We start from the raw sequence: 25463 nt of genomic DNA on the forward strand, positions 1-25463 counted from the left end.
GGCTCGGACTTACTGAGGTGAGCCTTCATGAACGATTCATCCATTTCTTCACCGGCCTGAGTACTCTTTTCGGCGTAATACTCATGGTTGTAGTACAGGCTTTTCCGGATCGAATTCTGCCACGGGTAAGTCAAGGCACCGACAGGGTAGCGAGCAAGGTGTAACTCACAAGACAGTGAAGTTGATGGATCATCTCTGGCACAACTGGGTATCCTTCTGTTCCGTGCGTCTCCTCAGGAATCCAGTAATGGCTGTTGTTCAAGCCGAAAGTGGGACCCAAAGATTTGGGCAGGATGAAGTGCGGAACTGTCGATCGAAGGTCAGCCGGGTGAAGACCCCACGGGACTGTGAATACCAACGCCATATTCCAAAATCCGCCCATGCTCGCTCGACCTTCTCGCTTGGTGGAGCAGTGTATTCACTGTTCAAATGGAAGTGGAACCGGTCAAACCTCCTCAGAGAAAGGTCGCGATTGACCTTGCCGCCATATACTGCATCAACTAGATCTCATCAGTGGATGGCGACTTCTATCAGCATGAAAGACTGCGGCCTTACCTTGGTTGCGGAAGTCCAAAGAGTAGTGGTTTCGAGCGTAGTCCATCATTGTGAAAAGAGTCGTCAAGTTTGACACCACCAGTGCAGCAATGAACCAACGGAACTTCCAAATGTGGGCTGGCCATGTTTGGTGCTCGGATGCCACCTCATCCTTGGCCTCTACATTTCCAAGGAGCGTCATGGCGTCTTCTTTCTGGTCTGCTCGTAGCATGTTCGTGCTTTTCAGTGCTTTGAAAGCCATCGCGTGTCGGATTTACCAGAAATTGGTTGTTGTCGTAGGATGTCGACGACAGCACCGTACTCGGAAGTGACTTCAAACGCCGTGCCGAGATATGGGAGATAATGACGTTGCATCGTGCGTCCGTATTGCAAAGGGTACCAGCTTTGCAGGCTTAAGGTCACCCCGAGCAGGATGGGTCATCAAGCTCGGACGACATCTGAGAGGTGTCGATTCCGATGCGCTCACCTGACAGTCCTATCGGTGTCGGTGTGTGTAGTTCTAGTTCCTATCCCTGCGACCGACCTCTGCCGACTTTGACCCGGCCTTGGGCAACACACACTTTCGACGGCCGCTCCAACCTTGTACATGGGGCCATCCAGTTGTTATCAACGAGGTGAACCGAGTCGTGAGCTCAAAGGTCTCCCATTGGCGCGATAATTGTTGAAGGTGCCATGAAGAAACCCGGGAGCTCGAACAAGGGACAGCTATCTCGACGGCACTACTTCTCGTATCGCCAGGTATGCGCGAGCTCTCACGACATTCTTCCTCGACAGTACATCATGTCCATTCCAGATCGAGACGGTATGCCAGAGCTAGGCCTGTCATTGGGACACACTCATCGACGGCAAACCACGGCAAATCACTTGATCGAAATCATCTGCCGAAGCTAGGCCTGTCATCACGACATTCCTGCTCGACGGCGCATCACGTCCGTTCCAGATCGAGACGCTGGACAGAAGCGGTGTAGATAGCACGTTCTTCACCAGCACCTACAAGTGATAGCTCGAGAGAGCATATAACACTCTTCAAGGTCCCTCATTCTTCCGGCGTCCAAGTCAACCACTCATTCCACCTTGCAGATCACATCAATCATCAATCATCATTCACCGTCGAACCCTGCTACCACATGGCGATGATGCGAGCAGCCCTCATATCCCTACTGCTGACCGCAGCGGTCGGTAGCCCACTGCCAGCCAACCCGGCGACGGTGACGAGCTCCGGCAAGGACATCAACAACTATCCGAAGGCGAATATTTTCGAAAGTGAGCTCAACCGCTTGAAGTCATGCTCGAGCGTCGGCCTTTGCTGATCCCATGAGCCAAAACAGAGGAGAAGAGAGACGTCGCTCGTGAAGCTGCCCGTGATGTGGGCTCGGTGACGAGCTCCGGCAAGGAGATCAACAACTATCAGCATGCGCGTATTTTCGAAGGTAAGCTCAACTGCTTGAAGTCATGCTCGAGCGTCGGCCTTTGCTGATCCCATGAGCCAAAACAGAGGAGAAGAGAGACGTCGCTCGTGAAGCTGCCCGTGATGTGGGCTCGGTGACGAGCTCCGGCAAGGAGATCAACAACTATCAGCATGCGCGTATTTTCGAAGGTAAGCTCAACTGCTTGAAGTCATTCTCGAACGTCGGCCTTCGCTGATCATATGAGACAAAGCAGAAGAGAAGAGAGACGTCGCACGTGAAGCTGCCCGCGATGAGTCCGAAAAGAGAGACATCTCGACCTCCCGTCTCCCCTTCGAATACCCGATCGTTCGCTTCTTCAAGTCCGCCGGCAAGTCGATCGATATTGCAATGAAAGAGAACCTTGCTGACGTTCCGATTAGATGTCGAGGCCAAGAGAGACGAGACGGAGTCGAAGGCCGGACCCGGATACGCCGACCGTGTGCGCTTCTTCAAGTCCGCAGGTACACTTCCATCTCCCACCAGCAAGAGAAAGAACAAAGCTGACCATTCCCAATTCCAGATGTCGAGGAGGCAAAGAGAGACGAGACCGAGTCGAAAGTCGGACCTGGATATCCGATCGTGCGCTTCTTCAAGTCCGCCGGTAAGTTGCCCTGTTAGCCTCTGCGAGAGCACCACGTTGACGTTCCGTCCAGATGTCGAGGCCGAATAGGCAGCTGCAAGAGCGTGATTGAGCTCGAAGATGGTGGAGGCGAAGATTCTGTAGTGGATGAGGTGCTCCATAGATCATGGACGGCAACGGTTGTCCACTTGTCACTGGAAGTAGATAGTGCGAAGGTATTCGAATATGATAGTCGAATTGCAAGTCCAATCTCCTCGCTCTGATGTCCAGCCATTTGCGAACCACAGTACCGGTCGGCGATGAGCAAGTCGAAGTGACCTTCTGCAGCGCACTCCTTGACGCCGTAGATCCGCATCGGTATCAGGAAAAGCCTTGACATGTCCATTTCCGGCGGCCAGCTCCAGGAAGCCCAGCGGAAGCCGACGCGGATCGCGCGGAGGGGAAAGGTGATCGTCGAACCATGGCCAAGGTGTTCGGCACCATCACAACTCCCCACACCACTTCATCAACTCCGCATGACTTCTTCCCGGCTTCTCCCCACTCGCCACATCCACAACACACTGAACATGCACCTCGCCCTCCGCCTCCACAAATCTCAACTCCCCACCCATCGCCCTCTCCAACCTTCCCGCCACATCCCTGATATCATCCCTCAGCGCCTCGAAGCCGCCCGCCACGATGAACATTTTCTCCGCCGGCACGGTATCCCAAAACTCCTTCGACCCAGGTGCGTTGGTGAAGTTAGCGTAGATTTCGTGGCGAGGCCGCCAGAGGTCGACGAAGATGTGCATGTTTTCGGAGGAGATGTAGTCTTTGTGTGCGTTTTCTGTGAAGCTCAAGGCGTGAGTGGTGTTGCTGACCCTGTTTTGATTGTCAAGTCAGCGGGATCTTCAAAGATAGCCTGTGTGCAGAGAAGCCTGGGAGATGCGTACCACGGACTGAGCAGCACCACACCCCTAACCTTCCCTCCCTCACCAAACCCGTCCACAACAGGAGCCTCCAGCAGCGGTTTCTTCAAGTGCGCCAACAATGCCAACACTAGATTTCCACCAGCGGAATCTCCTCCAACGATAATATGCTCCGGCTTCATACCCCTCTCCATCAACGCTTTCAAAGCATACGCCGCCTGCACGAGTTGACCCGGATACTGCATCCTCAACGTAAGAGTATACTCCAAAAAGACCACCTTCTCACACTTCGCCGCCCGAGCAGCTTCCAGCACAAGAGGCACATGTCCATTCCCGACGATGGGATTGCGATACCCGCCGCCGTGGAAGTAGAGGAAGACATTGCCTTCGCCCGAAGGGGTGGACAGCTGAATTTCATGCAGTGTGGCATCAGGGAATGGACCGCAGGAAATCACAGTCGAAGACACTTGAAGACCAAGTTTCTTGCACTCCGCGTGAATGGACTGTCCGGTCGTAGGAGATGCGGCGAGAAGAGCTTCCCGACGGTTGAGGATTGTGGAGTTCCAGAGGAAGGAGACGATGGCTTTGCGTTTGAAGGACCAGTTTGCTCCGTTTGTGGCGGACGAGACTGTGGGGAGGGTAAGGAGGGCGGAGAGGACTGTTGAGACGGTTAGACGAGTGAGCCGTGGGGGATGGAATGAAGACTCGGGATGCTCGTACTGGTTTTGAGGACGGCGAAGGCGTTGCCGAACTTCTCCGATGCAGAGAGCTGGCGTTGGACGTGGCTAGCCATGTTTGTAAGTGAAGCCGGGAGCGAAGATGGGCTCGGGACGATAATTCTGTTGCTCTTTTGATGTAGATCTGGGAAGTGATGTGTTAAAGTATAGAGAGAGTAGTTCAAGGAAATCAAGGAGCGGATGCGATCGTCCGAATTCCGATTGGGACTGGAACCTTTCGCATATGATCAGATGGACCAGCACCGCAATACGTATGACTTACAGTAGACGGCCTACTGCTGCTGCCTGAGCACAAACGGCGATGTGGTCACAGCAATTGGAGAAGTCGATAGGAAGGATTCTGATCAACCCTCAACTCCTCCACTTCGCCGGTGCACATCCTGGTCATGATGGCATGTACGCCTAACATAAAGAGCGATGGACGGAGACTGAAGGGGTAATGTCTGCCTTCTGTCGTCGCATAAGAAACCGAAGCTCAAACTCAGCGACTTCCACGAGACCAGCGAGAAAAAAGGGAACGACAAGAGTATTGAACGAATGTCTTCGTATTCAATAAGGTAGTAAGGTGTATATACAAACAACGCCAAGCTCGCGTGCAAAATTTTGTCTGGTATCGTAAAAGTCTATCAACATCAACACCACCCGAAACACTCCGACTTCAGACAATCTAGTAAGAAGGAGCATTGAGGAAGAGACCCATGGTGATGCCACCGATCAGACCGGCGATCGGGATGGTCATGACCCAGGAGAAGAAGAGGAGACCGACTCGTTGCCAGTTGACGGCGCGGAAGGTACCGTTGCAGAGACCGACTCCGACCTGAGAATGTTGTTAGCCGTGTACCACGTACGAGAGTGCGTCGAGGTCTTACGGTGGCGCCAGTTATACACATGGAGGTGGAAACAGGGAGTTTGTATTGCGAGAAGATGAGGATAGTGATGGCGGCACCCATTTCCATGGAGGAGCCACGAGATGGAGAGTGGTAGGTGATCTTGTTACCCATGACTATTGACAATGTTAGCAGATTGCTCGAAAGATCATCCAGGATGCGGTCAACTCACCTCGCATGATGTTGTAACCATATGTGCAGAAACCGAAACAGATGGTCAAAGCAATGACAGCAATCTGCCAAAGCGGCACAGGCTCCTTGCTCTTGACGGTATCACCAGTCGACCAGGCAGCGTACATGGCTGCCCACACACCGACCGCATTACCAACATCGTTGGCGCCGTGAGCGAACGAAGCAGTGCAAGCGGTGATGATCTGGACGAACGAGTACAGGTACTCGGTCTCGTTGGAGTACTTGGCGGCGTTGTTGTAGACACGGTCCATGCGACGACCCTCGGGAGTGCCCATGACACCGACCTGCGCCTTGTGGATGTCAAAGTTGACTCCGTACAGAGCCATGACGACGATCTGAGCGGGAACACGCTTGACGACAGCGATGAGGTTGTGCTTCTCGTAGATGGAGCCGGCGCCGATTTGGTTGCGGTGGAGGTGGCGCATGGCCCAGCCGAGAGGACCTCTGTTCTTGCGGAGGTCGGCGTGGTGCATCTCGCGGGCGCGAGCCATTTGGACCTTGTAGTCGGCTTGGGTGCCGGTGGAGAGGGCGGACTCGTCGGAGAGAGCCATGGGGTTGCGGCCGGCGGAGATGACCGTCTCGTGCTTGCCGTTGGGTGCGATGACCTCGTCGGAGCCCTCGGATTTGGTGTCGGTGATCTCGGCGGTCTCCTCACCACCGTGCTGCATGACGGCGTAGTTGGGAACACGAGCGAACTCGGCATCGGCGGGAGCGGGGCGGCTGAAGAGAAGAGGTCCCTTGAACAGGTCGTACCACTTGAGGGTGTAGTCCTTCTTGATGACACGAGCGTGAACGTATGGCACGAAGAAGAGGGCGGCGAGGAGAGCGAGCGCCATGCCGGTTCCGACGGAAACACCGGCGATCCAGTAGCCAGGCTTCTCGGTCAGACCGAGACGTGGGGAACCCTTGTAAATGATGGACAAGCAGCAAATGGTTCCGGCGACGAGGAAGAAGAACGGAGAGGTCCAGACAGCCCATGGGACGGGGTTGGAGCGGAGGTGAACGGTCAACTTGATGAGGAGGAAGATGGCAGCTCCGAAGAGAGCGGATCCAACGGGAGCGATGATCAGACCCGAGAAGATGGCTCCAAGACCAGATCCGTTGTTCCATCCCCATTGCACCTTGTCGGCTCCCACAGCGGCAACACCAACACCAGCGATGGCGGAAACGAGGGAGTAGGTCGAGGAAACGTGAGCGGAGTGGCGCGTGCACCACATGACCCAGATGGATGCACCGGCGGCGGCGCATGTGAAGGCGAGGAGTTGAACGGGAGCGTTGCCATTGAAGGCGGCGATTGGGATGATTCCGTTCTTGATGGTGGAGGCGGTACGGGCGCCGACGGTGAGAGCGCCGGTCAATTCGAAGATGAGACAGAGGACCATTGCCTGTTGGTAGGTGACGGAGCGGGAGGACACCGAAGTGGCCCATGCGTTGGCGACATCGTCTGAGTGAGGTGTTAGTGATGATGAGGAGGGATATGCCAGTCATTCCACGTACTAGCACCGTTGTTGTAGGCCTCGAGCAACGCAAAGAACGTTCCAATGGCGAACACGTAGGTGTACTCGGTCAAGACCATCTTGTCGGTATTGGCTCAGGGAACAGAAGCACTGCTTGGCTGAGGCACAAGAGGACAAGAGAGGAGGAGACAAGAATTGAACAAGAGTCTTGAGAGATGTGTACCAAGGGAGAGGAGGAGTGAGCAGGCGGTGCTACGATGGGGTCTTATATCATGTCTACCAGGGCAGGTTGAGATTCCCTCAGCCTCCCGGGTCCGCTTACTCTCAATCTTTCCTCTCACCGAGGGAAGACTATTCTCCATTGCCACGGACGAAGAACCACTTCTGCAGTGAGCATGGCGTCTAGAATCGAGAGTGTCTCCGGTCGCGAGGCTTGGGAGGTGTATCGGGTCGTCTTGGTATAGAGAATCGCATCTTCAATTGTAGACAATGCAGCCAATCAGCGACGAGCATATCGACACGTTGTCCTGACATGCGGTCCTACAAGCTCACAGACTTTCTTGGCCGTCACTTGGCAACAGCGCCTCTTTCTGTAGCCAAGCCCGAGATCCTACGCTGCAAACCTCTTCCACCTCGTTCCACCGAAGGACTGTCCGTTGGCTTGATCAGCCTAGAGGATCTCTCCGTTGCGCCGCCGCCGCCGCCATGTGAAGGGCTTGGAGGGTTTGCCTTTTCCCTCTCACTCCACCGTTGGACCACCCGCGCAAATCTGAATCCATGTCTTGCCCACGTGCGAAGTATATCTTCCGTCCCTGCTCCCACCTCCACGAGTTCAGCTGTCCCACGCGCCAGCGGACCTGGTCTGGATGGGGTCTATCCCCGAGCTCTCTTCCCCATGCCCTCCTACCACGAGATGGGGCTATACATTGACTTTCCGGCCATCGCCTATGCCTGCTGGAATTCCCACGTGCTCGAGCGGTCGACTGCTCGTACGAAGGTATTTCCACCATCTCGGCGCGGAACGAAGAACTCCGAGGCTCGACGTTCTCTCTCTCAGCCATAGCACGGCACGGAAAGGTCAGAAACTGTCTCAGCTGTCATCCTGCACCATCGATTGGACCCTCGCATCTCGCCGGCCATCGCCTTACGGCTATCCTTCTCCACAGCTTCTTCCATGGTTGTATGCACGGCACGTGCGGAGGCACTGGCTCGCAGCAGTGGGATGCATACCAACCCACTCTATCATCATGCGTGGGTCGAAATTTTCCTCGAGGCTACCTGAGTAAGACAGCTACTTCGCTACACATCACTTTTCCATTCCCTGAGAGCCACCCAACCGACGATATGACCTGCGATCTACAAACATATGTGGATCTCTTGCCACTTTCATCCATCTCGCTGCCTTTCTCTGCCATCTCTCCACTCCCAAGATCGTCCACCGATTTTCGACGACAACGATCGCCGAGAAGCAATAATGCCAATCTTGCCAACCTATTCAAGCTCGACGACCCTGATCACTCGGCGTGCTTCAATTGCAGTCGTTTGATGGCACACGTGCTCTACTTATGAGCGAACTCCCGCGGACGCGGAAATCTAGATTCTTGGCGGGAGGATTTGTGAAGCTGGTCTTGGCTCCCTCGGTCGTCCACTACGGCCGCGTCTTATGAAGATGATTCTACGGGATGAGAGGAGTCTGGATGCATGACATGGTTTGAGAGAGAATATGTCGTTGCCTCCGCCGGGCTCGACAAGAAGCGATCTTCGTTCGATCGATCGCAACATCGATTTGAAGTCATGCCGCTGGCATGTTGAACGTCCGCCCGCTCTGAACAAGCAATAGGACGTCACGATCAACGACAATATCATGTCACGGGATCTGAACAATCTTTTGGGCATCCTCTGATGTCCGAAGAAGGCGGTCAGATGTGATCATGCTAATCGCGGTAGATCTCGACGAATGTGGCGACCTGCCCTTCCAATATCGCACCTCTTCGGCGCTGGAGAAGCGTACCTGGTGACTGACGGCAACTAGATCATGTTCTACGCCTGCACTCAACACCTGTGCTGCGTGTATGCGCTCGCCGGTCATACTCGACGCCTGCTCCGACAGCTCCCTTTCTTCCCACGATGAATCCGTCCCTTCTCTTGCATCATATCAGAATTTGACGTCGATGTGTCTCGCAGCTGACATGCACGTCACGCAGATCAGATGCGTCGCCATCTCCCAAAAGATATACTTCGCCCTCACTTGCTCACCTCTGCCAGGCGCCACGACATCCTCGTACACACTCCAGGCGCAGAAGGACGCAGCGGTCAGCAGACTAGCGCCCGGTAAGAGTCTTTTCCCGAAGCTCTGAGATACGGCCACTACTGGGTGAATGGAGATGAGGCGACTGGCGGCGATGAAGAGATAGATCCTGGAGCCGACAACAATGCCCGCGGTGCTGCTGTTGAGAGCTTGTTGCAGACGGAATTGTCGTGCTTGTCGAAGATGATGTGGCAGGAGCTGTACATCGTCAGTACGCTGAACTTGTGACCAGACTGAACGGAACTCACTTCTCGACCAAGCAATCAGCGGCGATGAAGCTGCTGACGTAGCAGAGACCGCTCCTTTGCCGAACTCCGCTCCCGGCCCTTCAGAGCTAGATCCTCGCCGGATGGGTCTAGCTGTGACCTTTCGAACAAAAGTAGCGAGTACAATACGGTTTATTGCATGTGGTAGCTGGCACGGCTGGGTCTGGTCTGGTCTGGTCAAACCGCTGGTACTTTTGAATGGGCGGATGCATGGAAGTCTGGAGTCGTTGAATCGGTAAACAAGATGGACGCACTGGACACTTGGATACCATGTGGGAGATTCTGTGGGCTGTGGGTTTCACGAGCGAAGAGGAAAGGGTTCCAGGTGGAACGACAAGCTCTTCACAGGCTATCCTCATATACGTCAAACGCCGGCGAGTTGTGGTCTATATACATCGGACAGAGAATCGCTGCACTTGATGCATGACCACCCAGAAACATCCTTCCCATCAACGCGCCCTCGATATTCGAGAACAGCATCCTCGACCAGTCTCCAGTCTCGAACCATCTCCTTCGCAGCCCCTTCACTCCGGATTCCTTTCACAAGGGAGAGCTGGCTCACTCAACCGACCCGCTCATTCCTTCGAAGCGCTTGCGTGGAGGTGGGTCTCGATGCTGCTTGTTACACTTGACGAGCCCATTCAGTCCATTCTGAATCTTTCCCCCGTCTCGATTGCAAATGCGAAGGGGGTGTCAGCGATGGCTCGGATGCGGAAGATGTTGTTGTCTGAGCAGGAAACCGGACATAGCTCGAGAAGCAATGTCGCTGAAGGCGTCCTGCCTGCCCTGCACACACTTACATTCTGTACGCTTCGACCCAGGCAGGGTCAAGGCAACACACGTGGTAGCTGTCGGTGCCGACCTGCATCTCCCCGAGCTGTATTAACAAGAGCAGAGTCAGCAAGAAGCCCTGACTGCAGACATTCGAGACGATGCAAGACTCACATCTCCTCCGTAGGCGTTGTCTAGAACAAAAAGGCGAAAGGTCAGCGGTAGCCCGAGTGCAAAAGGTGTATAGAAAGTCTGAGGCTTGCAGGCATTAGCCCGAGAGACGCTCTCGGACCGTTGCAGGCCTTCTGCTCTATGAATCTCTTACCGCAGGTCTGAGGGAACAGCGGTTAGCGATGGTCAGGCAACGACGACTGGACGAGCCCAAGACCTAGCATAGCCCGAGACAGTCTCGGACGCTGCAAGGCTTGTACCCTTCAGCGACTTACAGTCCACCAATAGGCGTAGGACTCCCCCGTGCCAGAGCACCAGTGTGCTTCGGTGTTGCGAGCGCAGACGGAGGCCGCCGAGAAGATGGCCGTGGCCATGAGGAGAGATGTGGTGAACTGCATTGTAGCTTGTCGGATGGAAGATATCGAGTTGTTGTAGATTGGAAATCGTCGGAGTGAAGTCGTGGAGTCCAAAGTCTCGATTCGCGGAAGGAAGGTGCGAAGGGAAAAAACGCAAGAGAAAAGGTAGACGCGAGTGATTACTTGTAAAAGGTAGACGCGAGTGATCACTTGTACACTGCGCGAGTACCCATTTATAGATTCGCACGTATATAAGCTCCCGAGCGACAAGGATAGAACCCAGATGCAAATTTCAATTCCAGTCCCGATCCTGGCTTCCGTCGAACGCCGGCCTGTTGCTATGTGCTTCTAAACTACGCGAGAACTAGTGTCGACTCTGTTTCGAGTTACCTTGCAGGCTCGTACCCGGTATCGTAAGAACCCCTGCATCGGCATATGAACATGATTTGAAGTTTCAAGTGCCGAGAACACTGAGAGACTGCGTGATATTTGAGAAGAGCAGAGGTTTAACGATGACCCGGACGTAAGAGCAGTGGGATAGGCACCCGTCGGGAATGACAGCCGATGATCTCGTTCCGATTGCACCCTTTGCACGTTTGAAATAGGCATAAACCTCTTCTCCTCCCTCCAGAGCTTAGTGCGTTGCTTGTAGTGACCTTTCTGCTAAGATTACGATACAATGCGGTCTTCATCCATACACTCTTCCACATCATGATCAAGTGTAACGGTCATCAGTCCATGCCTAAAATATCTGCATGTACAAAGCAAAGCCTTCGTGTACAATCTCACACAGGTGCTGTCCGACCATGCACGCTTCGTGAACGGATCGACGGTGGTGCCTTTCCTTGCTCAGTCCCGGCTTCTGCTTCGATATGCGCATTGCTCCAGCGATGGCCTCTGATAGCAAGACATCCTCGAGCTGTGAAAGCATCGTCTCCATCCAAGAATGACATTTCTCGTAGTCGAGACACTCGAGCTCCAGTGTACATGTAGAGCGCAACTCTTAACCGCGATTCTGCAACTAGCAAATGCAAGAACAGAGAGCTCTTCTGTTCGCCCCAGACCCAACATCCTCTGGCCAAGTCACCAAACGTCACCTGTTGAGACCACCAGACTTACTGGCGCTTCCACATCGGATCATCCAAACGAAACTCCCTCGCCACTTCCTTGATGTCCTTCAACGTGAAGCCACAAAAGCCCGGCCTCTTCACAATGTCCCATGCTAGAGCTCGGATCGGCACGGCGACCTTGTCGTTCCACACATCCAGAAAGTTCCGATCATACCCACTATGAACCGGTTCCAGCTTGGACACTCTGAGACCGTCCACCGGGTCCCAATGCAGCGTGATCGACGAGTCGTGGTGGTATGGTCGACCCGGCGGCGGCGTGTCGGAGCCAGAAAGTCGCACTTCATCGTAATACATATCGTCAGGATCAACTTTCTCGTCAACGTCGAGGGTGGTCGAATAGCTGTAACTGCGGAAATCGATGTGATAGACCACGGGTTCCATAGTACCATGGCGGGCGTCGAGTTTCGTCTTCAAGCTACGTCGAAGGCCGAGCTTGCCTGCTGGGAGGTCGTAGTCGTTGCCGAAGTGAGCCCTGGCAAAGTGGTTGGGTACGATGACCTCCGAGGGTTCTTCTTCAGATTCGAGATTTGTGCGAACAATGACGATGAGCTTTGCGGATTTGAGATACTCTGGCAGCATCTCTGCGCGCAGTGCCGGGTAGATCTTGAGGAGAGGCGGCTCTGTAAAGTGCGCGAGGTGCTGTTCGGCGCCGTGGAAGACGAGTTCGTATACTCGAACGCGCAGCTCGACTGGAAGGTCTAGGAAGGTTGTCGATGCGTTGGGCTTCGTTGGTGGATAGCCGGTCAGCCATGGAAAGGTGATGAGTGGTAGTGGTGAGTCGGAGTCGCTGGAGTCATCATCTGAGTCGTCCGAATCGCCTGACCAATCCGAGTCGTCTGGATCGTATGCCATTCTGCCTGAACTTCTCAAACCACGTCTTGAGCCTTTCTGCGGTGGCGGAGGCGGCGGTCTACTGACTGGACGTGAAGGCGCTGTGTTCCTGGGCGTCGGTCTCATGTTTGCGCGCCTTTCCGCGGAATAGTCTTTGTTCGCGGATGGTCTCCCACCCCGGTTCATGACTGGGAATGGACCGAGTAGGTTTGAGAATATCGGATGATGAGAGTTTGACATATCAGACGATGAGAGTTTGACATGAGAGGAAGAAAGAAAGAAAGAAACTCGACTTCCGGTTTGCATTACATTCGACGGAAACGGCCGTGCACGGACGTCGAGGCTGCTCTTCACATGTCAAAAGCTGTTATTCACCTGGCGTTGCCTAGATAGTGCCAAAGCTTGTTCAAGGAAACCCTCCCAGGAAGCAAACCGGAGATGGAGCAACAGCAACATGTCCACTCGACTGTATTGATAAGACAGCAAAGCAGACCAACCTTGTATGCCGTATCTCCTCCTGCGCATCGTCCTCTCTCTTCCACACACCTCCGCTCCTCATACCGTCAGAATCGCCCTCTTCACATTCTCAGTCGCACTCTTCGCATACTGCGCCTCAGGCGCATACATATTGAAACCATGAATCTGGCCCGGATAAATATGCAGCTCAGTCTGCACGCCCGCAGCCATCAACCGCGCCGCAAACTGGACATCTTCGTGCACGAAAATGTCCAGCTGTCCACAATCGATATACGTCTCCGGCAGACCGCTCAGATCCTTGGCGCGAGCAGGCGCAGCATACGGAGAGACCTCGTCGGTCCCGCGAGCTTTGCCGAGCAAGGCGGTCCAGCCGGTGAGATTGTAGCCTGAGTTCCAAGTGGCGTAGGGCTCGATGCCGGCGATGGGCTCGATGTTCGTGTCGTCCAGCATGGGGTAGATGAGGATTTGCTTGCGTAGGGGCGGGTTGAGGCCTTGATCGCGAGCCATGAGTGCGGTGCCGGCTGCGAGGCCGCCGCCGGCGGATTCGCCCATGATGATGATTTTGGCCGGGTCGACGCCGACTTCTGCGGCGTGGGAGGAGAGCCATTGAAGGCCGCTGAAACAGTCTGTGACGGGAATAGGATCGGGAAATTCGGGAGCGAGGCGGTAAGTTACGGCGAAGACTGGGATGCCAGTGAGGTGGACGCGCTGTTTGATGCCCGGGGTAAACATGTCGACGCTGCCGAGGATCATGCCACCGCCGTGGATATAGAAAATGGCTGGAGAGGGCTCTTTGTTGGAGGCTGGAGTGGTTTCGCTGCGGAACTCGGCAATGTTGACGGTGTGTCCGTCCGGAGCGGTGGTTGTATGGTCTTTGCGTTCGATGGAGGATATGTCCGGCGTGGTGGCGGCGCGGGCAGTGAGCATGCCTCCTACGCGATCACGGAGAGCCTGAGGGTCGTTGGGAGGTAGTGGAGGAAGGCTGGCGAGGACGGTCGCCAAAGGAGCCAGGGCCGCAGCCAGCTCAGGGTCCAGGGTGAGAGCCATGGTAGGTGATGTGGTGAGATATGCCTGCAAATGCTTTCGGTTTCACTATGTTGTGTTGCTTTACTTGATGTGTATGCAGCGAAGTCGACTGGATGAGGTTGGCACTGTTGAATCCCTCGGGTTGGAACGCCTGAAAGCTGCGGGGTCCTGAAGTCAATTGGTAGCTTCACAGGCCGAGCATCCGAACACGAGCGCAGAGAAATGATAGCCGGTAGGCGCGGTAGTTGAGGTTGGATGCATCCTGCGTATTTCACAAGCTCTCGTTGGTCTGCGACCTCGATTCATTGCGCCTGTGCTTTGTAATACAGCTTCGTGAAAACGAGCCCGGAACAGCATGCTGATGGCTGACGTGGAGGAAGCTCGGCCATGGAGACAGCAGACGAGATGATCTCGAAAACCTTCGCTGTCCATGATATTCGAGCTGGATCCAAATTTTGAAAATGGTCCCAGTCAGAGTGCGGGCTTTCAGTTCGCAATCTGTCGCATGCTACTCCTCGCAGTCGATCGAACGCGAGTGCCGGTCACTGGCGAGGTCCAGGTCAACCCTCAAGACGTACAATCATAATCCCGACGCATGAACCCTGCATACTTTCTGCACGAGAGGCTTAGTTCATCCGCAAACCACGCCCTCCTTGGGTATCTCGACTTGTTCCTGGCCACCTTCTTCAATGGCAGCATCCTGCGCGGCATCGCCGTTCGTCTCCACAGTCTCAATCCTCTCCTCAACACCCACGCTCGCTTTCTCCTTCTGCTCCTTTTCGGCCTCTAATTTCGCCAAGTCCTTCTTGCTCAACCTCAACGATCCTTTCTCATACGCCTCCTTCGGTAGAGGTCGCACTCGAGACTGACATACCCAGAATGGACGCTTGCATCTCTTGACGGCCTCCATGCTAGACTCTGTATTTAGCTCTGCCGCCTCTGTCTCAGCAGCAGTCTCGCCATCTGCTTCTTCGAAGTCTGCCGGATTCTTCTCATACGCGAGCAGTCCTTCCTTCACGGCCTGCTCGGTCAAGGTGAGGACATTCTCGTATGCGTCCAGATCGCCCGGCCGACATCTTGCAAGCGCATCACGCACGGTGTGATGTGTTCCGACCAGTGAACGAAGAATATGAAAGCAATGCGGTTGCATCGCCGTGAGATTCGGGTCTGTGCACTTCTCCTTCTTGCCGCCATTGGTCTTCTTTGCCTCAGCTCGCTTTTGCTTCTTTGGAGGTGGTGGACCTTCTCCGTCTGGCAGACTCCGCTTCTCGCCCGTTTGTAATGCTGCCTCCTCGGCGGGCAGCGGATCGGATGGCAGGAAGAGAGGCTCCCTTTTCGGCGGATCTTGTCGCAGAACGTGCTCGTGAATGATATCGAGATATCGTCGCAGTACTGCATCGGCTCGATAGCCTCCCTTTCCATCACGACCTCGCCAGTACTCTCGTCCCTCTTCGCCAGGCGGAGGACCAGGAGCAAAGATGGAAGGATCGTAGAGGTTGCCTTCCGCGCTCATCACAGCATCCGCTCCGGTGGCGTCAAGGCATTTCTGCAGATCGTCATACTGCAGAATGTTACCGTTGACGAACATGACCGTATCTGGTGGGATGTTGTCTCGAATGTATCGCAGAATCGTCCAGTCTGCCAGCCCTGTGTTATGACCCTTCTGCTCTCGCTGTCGCCCATGAACCGTGATGATACTCGCGCCCGCACTGAGAATCATCTTCGCATATTCCAAGCTCTTCTCCTTCGTCTCCAGGATCCGCATCTTTGCCGTCACAGGAATGTCCAGATTTTTGTGCAGTGTGTTGATCAGCTTGTAAATCGTGTCCCAGTCTTCCTGCAAGAATGCTCCGTAGTGTCCTCTCTTCGCAATACCCTGTGGGCAGCCCAAGTTCAGATCTACCGCATCACAATACGGTTGCACGATCTTCGCCGCTTGCAACAGAACGTCCGGCTCATTCGCACAGAACTGCACGAACAATGGCCGGTCCATCTTCGGATTGCCATCGAGATATGCATCCTCCTCGCTGATCGTCTTTTGGTGTTCAGAGTCACCTCCCGGCGCAGGCAGCACGAGCGGCGGCTTGACCGGTTCGAAGTGAGATGAGCGGTATTTCGGGGAGTCGATAAAGAGCTTCGCATGCAGCATGGGAGAGTATGCGAGGACTGTCGCGCGGAGGTCTGGAGGGAGGAATGATCGAGTGAGGAGTCGCCAGGCGAACTCGGACTGGTCGACCATAGGCGCGACAACATATTTGGGCGAGCCGATGCTCTCGTAAAAGGCTCGACCGTGGAGTTTGGTGGGAGTCATGGTTGCGAAGAGTCGTGACGACAAGATGGCGGGAGTGGCGGCTTGAGGTGTGAAAAGTCGGATTGTCTGAGCAGTGAGCGAGCACGTGAGACGACGACCGAGTTTCTCCCACATCCAGTGTTGGTGTCGTTCGTGTAGTGGGGAGTGAGATCGTCAATGGAAGGAAGAGCAGAGAGCTTCATCCGCCGACATCGACAAAATTTAGTCTGGCGCGGCTAAACTTTGAACCCTGCATCTCACCTGAAGCTGACCTCACTGCATTGGAGCTCCTGACTTCACATCATCCTTCACTCTCACGCTTCACACTTCACGTGGCTCCGCGATTATACTATGATAAAAACCATGGGTCTTGACTGCCATTAGCTAGTCACCCGACTTAGGGTGGGCGAAGAGACCTGGAACGCTTACCCGAAGAAATTCCACCACTATTCCGAGCCTGACCTCGCGTCCATACCCGAACACAAGTACGATCAAACGTTCTGGATAGTGCACTGTGCCTTTCGACAGATCGAGTACCCATGGGACTGGTCTAATGCCGAACTTGCGAGACCAGGCTTGCCAGAGGAGATCCGGCAAGTAACTATCGTGCGGGTGCGAGTCACAAGGGAAAGAATCGTTCAGCGGCTGTGTGAACAATACGGATTTGGCGTGTAAGTGGGCTAGGGGAGACCTGCACGTATTTGGAACCAAGTATCGATGGGGTGTAGTTGGACTGGATCCAGGAACGGTCGATTGGTGGGCGCGGATGTTACCGCCTCCAGTCTTTGCGGCTAATGTCTCGAGGACAACCCTACGCGCGGTGGTAATGTGGCGATCCAAGGCGAAGAGGCAGTCGGCAGAGAGACGGAGCCTCAAGAGCCGCTGCCAACAAGAGCATTAGGAGCAGCAACTGAAGGCGATCCACCTTTCTGGACTCGAAACCTCCCTCGGCAGACTCTCCGCTGCCGCATCCGGCTAGTATGTCGGTGCACTCGAGCCCACTCGCGACGTTCTTTCAACCTGAGGCAGATGTACGTGTCACATGCTTCACGTGTCAGCGTTTGCATGGTCCAAAGCTGAGCTTGGACGACTACTTCCGCTTTCTTTCTCTGTCCTTTCTTCCTCTTACACACCACCTCTTCACATTCGATACCTTCCACACTTGCGCCCGTCAGTCATGATGCTGATGCTGTCGGCGCTTCTCGCGCTTTTGCCTGCGCTGGCTAATGGCCTGCGCATCGAGCTCCCCTCGTTCACCTCGCCCGGCGCACCGACTAATGGCCTGCGCATCGAGCTCCCCTCGTTCACCTCGCCCGGCGCACCGACTACGACTCTATCAGATGCGAGTATTCCCCTTCACTTCAACTCGACAGTTGCGCCACTCCCGCACTCGACCTCCGCATACTCTCTCGACTCGACTGCTGCAGCCTCTCCGACCTCTACTTTTGCATATGTCAACACGACCGACGCGCACTTCTTCAACTCGACCGATAATCACTCCATCGATCCACCAGATGCGCACGAGCACATAGTCCTCGTTGGATTCGAAGGCTGCAGCTATGAACAAGAGCGTCTCGTTCACATGGCTAGGGGGGATGCTCTGAAGATCTCCCGCGCCGTCGGCGACCCCAAATGGATGAATTTCGACGCTCACAGGGGCTCACTCATGTACGATTACTTCGGGAAATTCGACCCATCCTCACTTGGTCCCTTCAACCTGTCATACACTCGGGACATCATTCGAAACAACTATCGCCAATTGCAGAGGTTCGGTCACGACAACGACAACTGGGACTTCGCTTTGGGAAAGTACGAACTTCCTTTGACTTCTCCGACAAGTGCAAGCTGATATACTGTCTAGTTACATCCAAATCCGATGCGGCGACGACAACGACATTCCGTACAGGCTCGGAGACGGCTTTGGTGGTTGTAAATATGGAAACGCGAAGGCTCACGTTCTGTTCCATCCAAACAACGATGTCGAACTTCAAGGATATCCATTCAGTACGATTGTCCTCTGTAATAAGTTCTTCGATGAGCCCACACTCGACGAGCGAGTGTTTCTCTTACAGTCGCAAGTGCCGGACAAGAATGGGGAACTTCAGCACAAGCTTGAGGATGTTCGAAACCTCGCAAGTCAAGGTATGTTCTCTTCCATCTGGCACGGCGTCACGTTGAACCACATTTTAACTCCTCATAGCCACCTTGTTCTTACACGAGCTCATCCACATTCCGCGCAAGACCGAGTACGACGCAGGCGTGTCCGATCCGAGATGTGAGGACGTCGTCGTCAACGACTTCGGCGTCAGAATGGGACGAGCATACGGTCCGAGACAAGCAAAATGGCTCGCGCGAGCCGAGAAGTACGGAACGTACTACGCCATCAGAAACGTCGACAACTTCGTCAACTACGCCCTTGCCAAATATGCCGAGACAGTCTTCACGATTCCGAAGGCATACCTGCCCAAGTTCGAGTGGCACACTGGTATCAGAGGTGCGAAGAAGCGTCAGGGTTGGGGCGGCGACGAGGACCCCCATGATGATGAAGCCGCCGGGTTTTCCGTGACGGTCACTTCCCTGGACGCTGTGCTCGACGACTGGAACTTCTACGGCGGCGACTGGTGTCTGCGCGACGAGGCCTGTCAGTACGATTGCCCGCCGGATTTGTCTCCCGTCTGCTCAGGCGGATCCTGCCATTGCCTCGACTGCGAAGCGCTCGGCTGCTCTGCCAAGTTACAGGATCCGAGCGGTACTGCATTCATGAACTTGACCATGGGCGCGAATGGAAAACTAGTCGATTTGGTGGGGACTGAAGACTTATGAGTTCACACGAGCAGGAGGACCGATGGAGAACGAACTTGATACGACTTCGGCATTTGGGCACGAGGTGTGTGGTAATACGGCCTGGATTATGGCTGCGAACGGATTGGATAGTACGGAAGACTCAGTAGTGTCTGTAGAGTAGCTACATCGTGGCCGTACTCGATCCAGAGGTTCATAACAACTAGTCCGTCGTGTCCCGCGCGCTCGTGTTATCTCCCATATTCATGATCACTTGGATCTGCCATCATCTGTCCACTATTTTCAGGCACTGTGCATTCAATCAGGTACCTCAATCTATTCAGAGCTCCCCATGCTCTACGATTGCAAGCGCATTCTGCCCACTCGGAATCAAATCATCTACCTCTTCCGGGAATGACAACACAGGCAAGTCCCCGACATGAATCAATCCCAACCCCATTGAACCGTACGCTGCGGCCGCCATGCTCACCCCGAACACCTCCGACTCTTTCGTAGCGCCCTCCAACATCGCGGTATTCATCCCGAGTCCCTCGACAACGCTGCGAAACGCCACTCTAGCTGCATCCGTCCACTCGCCGCTTGCGACAACGACGGACACTTGCGCCGGCGCAAACCACAAGCGCTCCGCTGCGCGCTCAATGTTCCAACGAACCGCCGCAGTCCACTCTTCACTCAACTCTCCCACATGACCCAAATACACCACCTTCAAGCCCTCGTGGAAGCTCCACTGCGTGATGACAGCCTGACACCCCCTGCTTTCCTGAGCCCAGAACAACAGTCCGACATCGCTCGTGTGCACCACCAGCACCAATTGTTCTGGATTCTCGCATTCTGTGTACCATCGAGACCACATCCTCGGCGTGCTGAGGCGCATCCCCGCGCATATGTCGTTGCGCGCAGCAGATCTGTTCCAAGCGCATTGATGGCCCGACTGGTCGCCGCCCGGGCCGTTGAAAGGTCCAATCGGGTGGAAGCCTGCGGAAGAGGCGACTTGTTGAAGAGAGTCGAAGATGTGGCCGAACAGGAGTCCCTCTTTTTCCGAGGCGAAGCGTGAGAGACTGACTCCCAAGTTGGAACCGAGGTAGTAGGGGAATGGTGAACTTGTCATGAGGAAGCGTACGTCGGAGATGACCACGTTTGGACGCACGTCCAGGGTGGTGACGATGTGTTGAGACTTGAGTCGTTGCAGGGCATGGTTCTTGGCCTTGAACACCGTATCCACCAAAGGTTTGAGGTCGAGGACGGATTGTAAGTCTCCGTACGTGACGGGATTCTCGGTTCTGTCCATCCAGTTCGGGAATCTTCCTTTGAGAGCGACGTCTTCTGCCCAGTCGAACATCTTGCGCATGGTTTGTCTGTAGGCAAAGCTGCCTCTTTCGTTCACGAGTCCCACGACTGAGCCATCGGGAAGAGACACAGAGCAGATGACGCCGTTGGGAGTGAAGTCGAGTGCGAAGATTGGTTGCGAAGCCGGAATTGAGAGGGCCTGGTCGGCTGCAGTGTCGAGTGAAGCATCCACTATAGAGAAGGTGAGGAGGACCAGTAGCAACATGGCGCATAGGTTGCGCATTCTCGCGGAGTGCTGAGCTGAAGTGGTCTGAGTCTAATGATGTATTGTAATGAACAACGCGCCAGATTCAGCGTTTGAAGTGTTGATGCAGAGCTCGAGGCCACGTTTGTTCGTGAGAATTGCTAAGCGAACGGGAAGCCTGAAAGTGCGCTAGAGGAAAGGAAGTGAAGTGAAGTGACGTGAATATGAAAGCAGGCCTACGGTACCTCACTTGACGACATCTGGCTTGCAATGCATGTGTGCCTTTCTTCTTCTAACAAAACAGCTGTACATACCATTTGTCACACGACACAACAGCTTACCAACTAGTTCCCTTCTCGTTGTGGCACGGCTCGTGGTTGTGTGCTGCGTGGATGGATTGAGGATGATTTCGATGCCTGTTGCAGCCATGACGTCCTCATGCTCGTCCCACGCCGGGAGACGCTGAGTTTGTGCGGTCTCGACATTGACATTGTGAGGTCGCCGCTTCGACGAGGACATGTTGATCGTGTCAGAAGCCGACACTTGATCATGAAGAGACCGCCTCCGGCTGCATCACCGTCGCAGCCTGTTTGTTGTCTCTTGCACCTGTCCCGACGACGCGGCATCATGGCCGATGAGGACCTTGCATCAAAACATGTCGCCCTCGCCCCGTTGGGAAGAATTGTGGTCTAGATGGAATCTGGGCTCGTTGCCAGGCTGAGACCGTTTTAACGGCCATGTTGATGTCGCCTCCTCTTTCCACCATTCTTGCGGCAAATCCTCGTGTCATCCTCCGACATCATCATCGCATGACGTCGTTCCCTTCATGGGTGATGAGGCTGATGGAGGGTTTGCCGGGGTGCACGAAAACTCTCTCATCGTACGACCACAAACCCATCGCAACCTTGAGAACCTTGGATCAACCTCACTCGTCATCCTCTCACCGTCAGCAGAGTAGAGTCTCCCGTCACCACACACATCACCCGATGATACCACGTCGCACCGTCTCCGCATCCACTCCGCCATGCCACACGATAGGCGCTTGAGGGAAGGACGAGGATGTTTGTGCGCTCGGCGAATGGAGCAAGATGGAGCCGGTGGCAGGGGTGTCATTGGCTCGGCGGCTTCGCTGTCAGGTACACCAATCAGCGTGGACTTGGCCCTGAATTGTGAAACTTCGATGCATGACCGGGTTTGTCCGTTGCTTGATGTTGGCGCCGAGGAATTGAATGGGAGAGGCGAGGAGAATGTCGAGTGGCAGAGTATGCGGTGAAGGATGAAGTCGTCCGCCAGACCCGAGATGCGACCTTGAACCCGTCTGCACCAAACAGCGACATCTCCATCCACCTCGAGACGAGAACAGGGCATTCATCAATCAAGAGAATCATCATCGGGTTGTGATCCTATTCTTGCCTCTCCATCCGCTTCACTCGGCCCAGCCCTTCCTTCCTTTCCCCTCCTAGCGGGAACACGGACATCCGCCAATTTCTCAACCACCAAACCCGACTGACTTCCCGGTTCTCTCACAGTCTTGCTACACTCAACTTCCCTCCTTCATCTCCGCCACTCAGAACCTTCACTTTTGCCAGTATTCTCCTTTGTCGACACAGACGACATATTGTGTAATTCCAGAATCGCATCTTTAATCGCCACGACATCCCCACGGAACTCTTCACCGACACTCCCCGGGCAACGCTAGGACGACGGTTGTGGCTTGCGTGGCGGGCAATCTTGAACGGGACCCACAGGACTCACGACAATTCCAATCAAAAAGAACGGACAATCCGCCACCTCTTTCTTTGCAGAGAGTCATCTCGACGACAACCGCGAATACAATGCCGCCGCCGTGAATGGCATTGTATAGTCAATTCGACCACCTGATCCAGCAATCGCCCACTTTGCATTGCATTCTTCATTCATTCACTCTTTTGGGCCATACTTAAGGACGCGCCCAGCTGGATTTCGCGCGCGCGTCGAGCAAATACCAGACAACTTCATCAATTCACAACCTCTTCGCCACTCATTTCAATAACACGAAAGTCATCACATCGACTACCGAAACCTACATCACTCCCGTCGATTCTCCGACCACAATCGAACAAAGCCTTTCCCGCGTGGCCTCGGGCCTCTAATTGCCTACCGTTCTTGGGCGGATCGACCCCCCCTATCCGCGCGACTCTTTGTCCTCCGCACGGGCCATTCACGGAAACCTCCCATCACAGTCGCTGGACGACTCGCCTCCATCCGTCATGGCCTTTCTCCAACACAACCATCGCTCACATTCTCACCTCCACGCCCGCGGGCTCACACTCCCTTTGGATGCCGGACGAAACGACGACCGAATAATGGCACCTCGAGACGCGGATGCATTACCGGACGCGATGCCCATTCCACGACCGGTCGTGACGGATTTTGGCGATGCGCTGAACTTGACCGCCGCCGCGTCGCCTTTCTCGCATGGACTGAATGGCGTGGATCAGTACATGAATTATTTGTTTGCGAATGCTATTGTCGGGTCATTTCTGGCTCTTCTTGGATTAACACTAATATACCGATGGATCAAGATGGGAAATGCGCATATGCGGCATTTATTCACGATGAATCGCGACTCTGACCAGAGATATTTCATGCACAATCATGGAGATTTCTGGCCGAAGGTGAAGAGGTCCATTCTATATGCGCCGCTGTGGAAGAATCGCCACAACAAGGAGATTCAGATTACGCAGGCCGTCACCATCGGCACGTTGCCATCTCGATTTCATACAGTGCTTTTGCTGGCGTATGTTCTCAGTAATATCGCATACTGCCTCGCTCTGGACTGGACGAAGCCGGATTACGAAGTTGTTGCAGAGCTGCGCGGACGAACTGGAGTACTGGCTGCACTAAACCTCATCCCGACGGTCCTCTTCGCACTGAGGAACAACCCATTAATACCGATCCTCAAGGTTTCCTACGACACATTTAATCTCCTCCATCGATGGTGTGCCAGGATCATGGTGTTCGAGAGCATCATCCACACCATCATGTGGGCAGTGAACGCAGTCAAGGCGGGAGGGTACGATCAGATCTCCATCTCGCTGTCCACCAGCATGAGCTACACCTGGGGAATGGTCGGAACAGGACTGTTCACTTTCATGGCATTGTCGGCGTTTGGACCGTTGAGACATGCTGCGTACGAGACGTTCATCAACTCGCATCGACTGATGGTGTTGGTTTCGATCATTGCGGTGTACCTCCACCTGGATCTGGCGAATCTGCCGATGCTGCCGTATGTGCAGTTGAGTTTGGCATTCTGGGCTGCGGAGGTGGTGTGGAGAATAGGCAGGATTCTCTACCACAATGCGAGCCGTAAGCGAGGATTGACCAAAGTGACGGTGGAATGGCTACCGAATGACGCCTGTCGGGTGACATTCGAGTTGTCAAGACCGTGGAAGTGGAGGCCTGGATGTCATGTGCACGCGTATATTCCTACGCTAGCATTGTGGTCCAGCCATCCCTTCTCCATCGCTTGGGCGGAGAACCGCTCCCAAGGAGCCCCGATGGAGATTGAGATGGAGAAGTTTGACAAGATGCCCGCATCCTCAACAGGCATCTTCGACCCGGCCGCCGCGCAACGAAACAGCCACTTTGGCGCACGATCGTCCGTCTTCGCATCCCCTCTGCGAAACTCCGTCGCCGCGCCTCGAACCTCCGTCTTCGCCCAACCCGTCCGCTCCTCCAACTACATGTCCCCAATCGTCGAGTCACCCACCTCCTCCATCCACAAACTCCCAAAACTCGCACCCACCACCACTCTCACCCAAACGACATCTCACGCCTCCTCAAATCACGACCACCCCACCCCCGACCTCACCCTCCCCCGCGACGCAAACGTCACCTCCCTCTCCCTCGTGATCCGCGCTCGCACCGGCATGACCCGCCACATGTACAACCGCGTGGCCGCAAGTCCAACCCGCTCCTTCACAACCTGGGGCGCCATCGAGGGCCCTTACGGCGGGCATGAATCCCTCTCCTCCTACGGCACCGTCATCCTCTTCGCCGGCGGCGTGGGAATCACGCATTGCATCGGCTACATCCGGCACCTGCTCCTGCAATACCAAGCCGGCACGACATCCACACGGAAAATCCTTCTCGTATGGTCCGTCCCCACGACGGAATCTCTCGAATGGGTGCGCGCATGGATGGACACGATTTTACGCATGGAATGTCGGAGAGAAGTCCTCCGCATCCAACTCTTCGTCACAAAACCACGGCATCGAGGAGAGGTTGTCAGCTCGACGGGAAGCGTGCAGATGTTTCCCGGACGATGTAATCCCACGACGATTTTGAAGAGGGAGGTTCCCGAGCGGATTGGAGCGATGGGCGTCACGGTTTGTGGACCGGGAGCGTTTGCGGATAATGTGAGGGCGGCGTGTCGGAGTGTGGTGAGGGAAGTCCAATTGGACTTTGTGGAGGAGGCGTACACGTATTGAGGCAGAGGATGGAAGTGGATTCTTGAGGTGGATTCTTTTTTTTTGTTGATTTTGTTGCGCTTGAGCGAGCATTTTTCTTGTTCTTTCTTGGATGGAAAGTTGCGAGTTTGGAGAGGAGGATACCACAGTTTGGAAACCTGGAAAGTTGCATGGGAGAGTAAGGTACAGTTGCATACGACAGAGCGGGTTGATAGCAGACGAGCAGTGAGCAGCGAGCAAGTGAGCTAGAGAAGCTCTTAACAGCAGATGTCCAGTAGTTTGGACAGAA

General features: G+C 54.7%; 8 protein-coding genes across 8 annotated transcripts; 2 read left to right on the top strand and 6 right to left on the bottom strand.

Moving 5' to 3' along the window:
* Positions 1 to 4846: 4846 nt before the first annotated feature.
* On the bottom strand, positions 4847 to 7046 carry MgPHO4 (phosphate-repressible phosphate permease; the record flags this gene model as incomplete). Its single annotated transcript, XM_003849164.1, has 4 exons — positions 4847 to 5045; positions 5098 to 5231; positions 5288 to 6751; positions 6805 to 7046. 4 exons carry the CDS (start codon positions 6881 to 6883, stop codon positions 4896 to 4898), a joined length of 1827 nt encoding a protein of 608 aa, XP_003849212.1.
* A 2737-nt stretch (positions 7047 to 9783) lies between these two features.
* Positions 9784 to 10771, bottom strand: MYCGRDRAFT_105867 (uncharacterized protein; the record flags this gene model as incomplete). Its single annotated transcript, XM_003849163.1, has 5 exons — positions 9784 to 10020; positions 10139 to 10215; positions 10284 to 10303; positions 10435 to 10441; positions 10556 to 10771. 5 exons carry the CDS (start codon positions 10676 to 10678, stop codon positions 9897 to 9899), a joined length of 351 nt encoding a protein of 116 aa, XP_003849211.1.
* Positions 10772 to 11421: 650 nt separating this feature from the next.
* MYCGRDRAFT_96071 (uncharacterized protein) lies at positions 11422 to 12618 on the bottom strand (the record flags this gene model as incomplete). The annotated part of the gene is made up of 2 exons (XM_003849162.1): positions 11422 to 11638; positions 11756 to 12618. The coding sequence occupies 2 exons, from the start codon at positions 12616 to 12618 to the stop codon at positions 11422 to 11424; spliced, it is 1080 nt and encodes a 359-aa protein (XP_003849210.1).
* A 534-nt stretch (positions 12619 to 13152) lies between these two features.
* On the bottom strand, positions 13153 to 14001 carry MYCGRDRAFT_87692 (uncharacterized protein; the record flags this gene model as incomplete). The annotated part of the gene is made up of 1 exon (XM_003849161.1): positions 13153 to 14001. The coding sequence occupies one exon, from the start codon at positions 13999 to 14001 to the stop codon at positions 13153 to 13155; it is 849 nt and encodes a 282-aa protein (XP_003849209.1).
* Positions 14002 to 14731: 730 nt separating this feature from the next.
* Positions 14732 to 16525, bottom strand: MYCGRDRAFT_48763 (uncharacterized protein; the record flags this gene model as incomplete). Its single annotated transcript, XM_003849160.1, has 2 exons — positions 14732 to 16135; positions 16175 to 16525. The coding sequence occupies 2 exons, from the start codon at positions 16523 to 16525 to the stop codon at positions 14732 to 14734; spliced, it is 1755 nt and encodes a 584-aa protein (XP_003849208.1).
* Positions 16526 to 17567: 1042 nt separating this feature from the next.
* Positions 17568 to 19213, top strand: MYCGRDRAFT_96074 (uncharacterized protein; the record flags this gene model as incomplete). Its single annotated transcript, XM_003848730.1, has 3 exons — positions 17568 to 18199; positions 18252 to 18532; positions 18591 to 19213. 3 exons carry the CDS (start codon positions 17568 to 17570, stop codon positions 19211 to 19213), a joined length of 1536 nt encoding a protein of 511 aa, XP_003848778.1.
* A 315-nt stretch (positions 19214 to 19528) lies between these two features.
* On the bottom strand, positions 19529 to 21242 carry MYCGRDRAFT_96075 (uncharacterized protein; the record flags this gene model as incomplete). Its single annotated transcript, XM_003849159.1, has 3 exons — positions 19529 to 19547; positions 19642 to 20779; positions 21065 to 21242. 3 exons carry the CDS (start codon positions 21240 to 21242, stop codon positions 19529 to 19531), a joined length of 1335 nt encoding a protein of 444 aa, XP_003849207.1.
* A 1820-nt stretch (positions 21243 to 23062) lies between these two features.
* Positions 23063 to 25195, top strand: MYCGRDRAFT_101356 (putative FRE ferric reductase-like transmembrane component; the record flags this gene model as incomplete). The annotated part of the gene is made up of 2 exons (XM_003848731.1): positions 23063 to 24367; positions 24467 to 25195. The coding sequence occupies 2 exons, from the start codon at positions 23069 to 23071 to the stop codon at positions 25193 to 25195; spliced, it is 2028 nt and encodes a 675-aa protein (XP_003848779.1).
* Positions 25196 to 25463: the final 268 nt, after the last annotated feature.

The sequence above is a fragment of the Zymoseptoria tritici genome, chromosome 10, assembly GCF_000219625.1.
Source record: "Zymoseptoria tritici IPO323 chromosome 10, whole genome shotgun sequence".
Lineage (NCBI taxonomy): Eukaryota > Fungi > Ascomycota > Dothideomycetes > Mycosphaerellales > Mycosphaerellaceae > Zymoseptoria > Zymoseptoria tritici.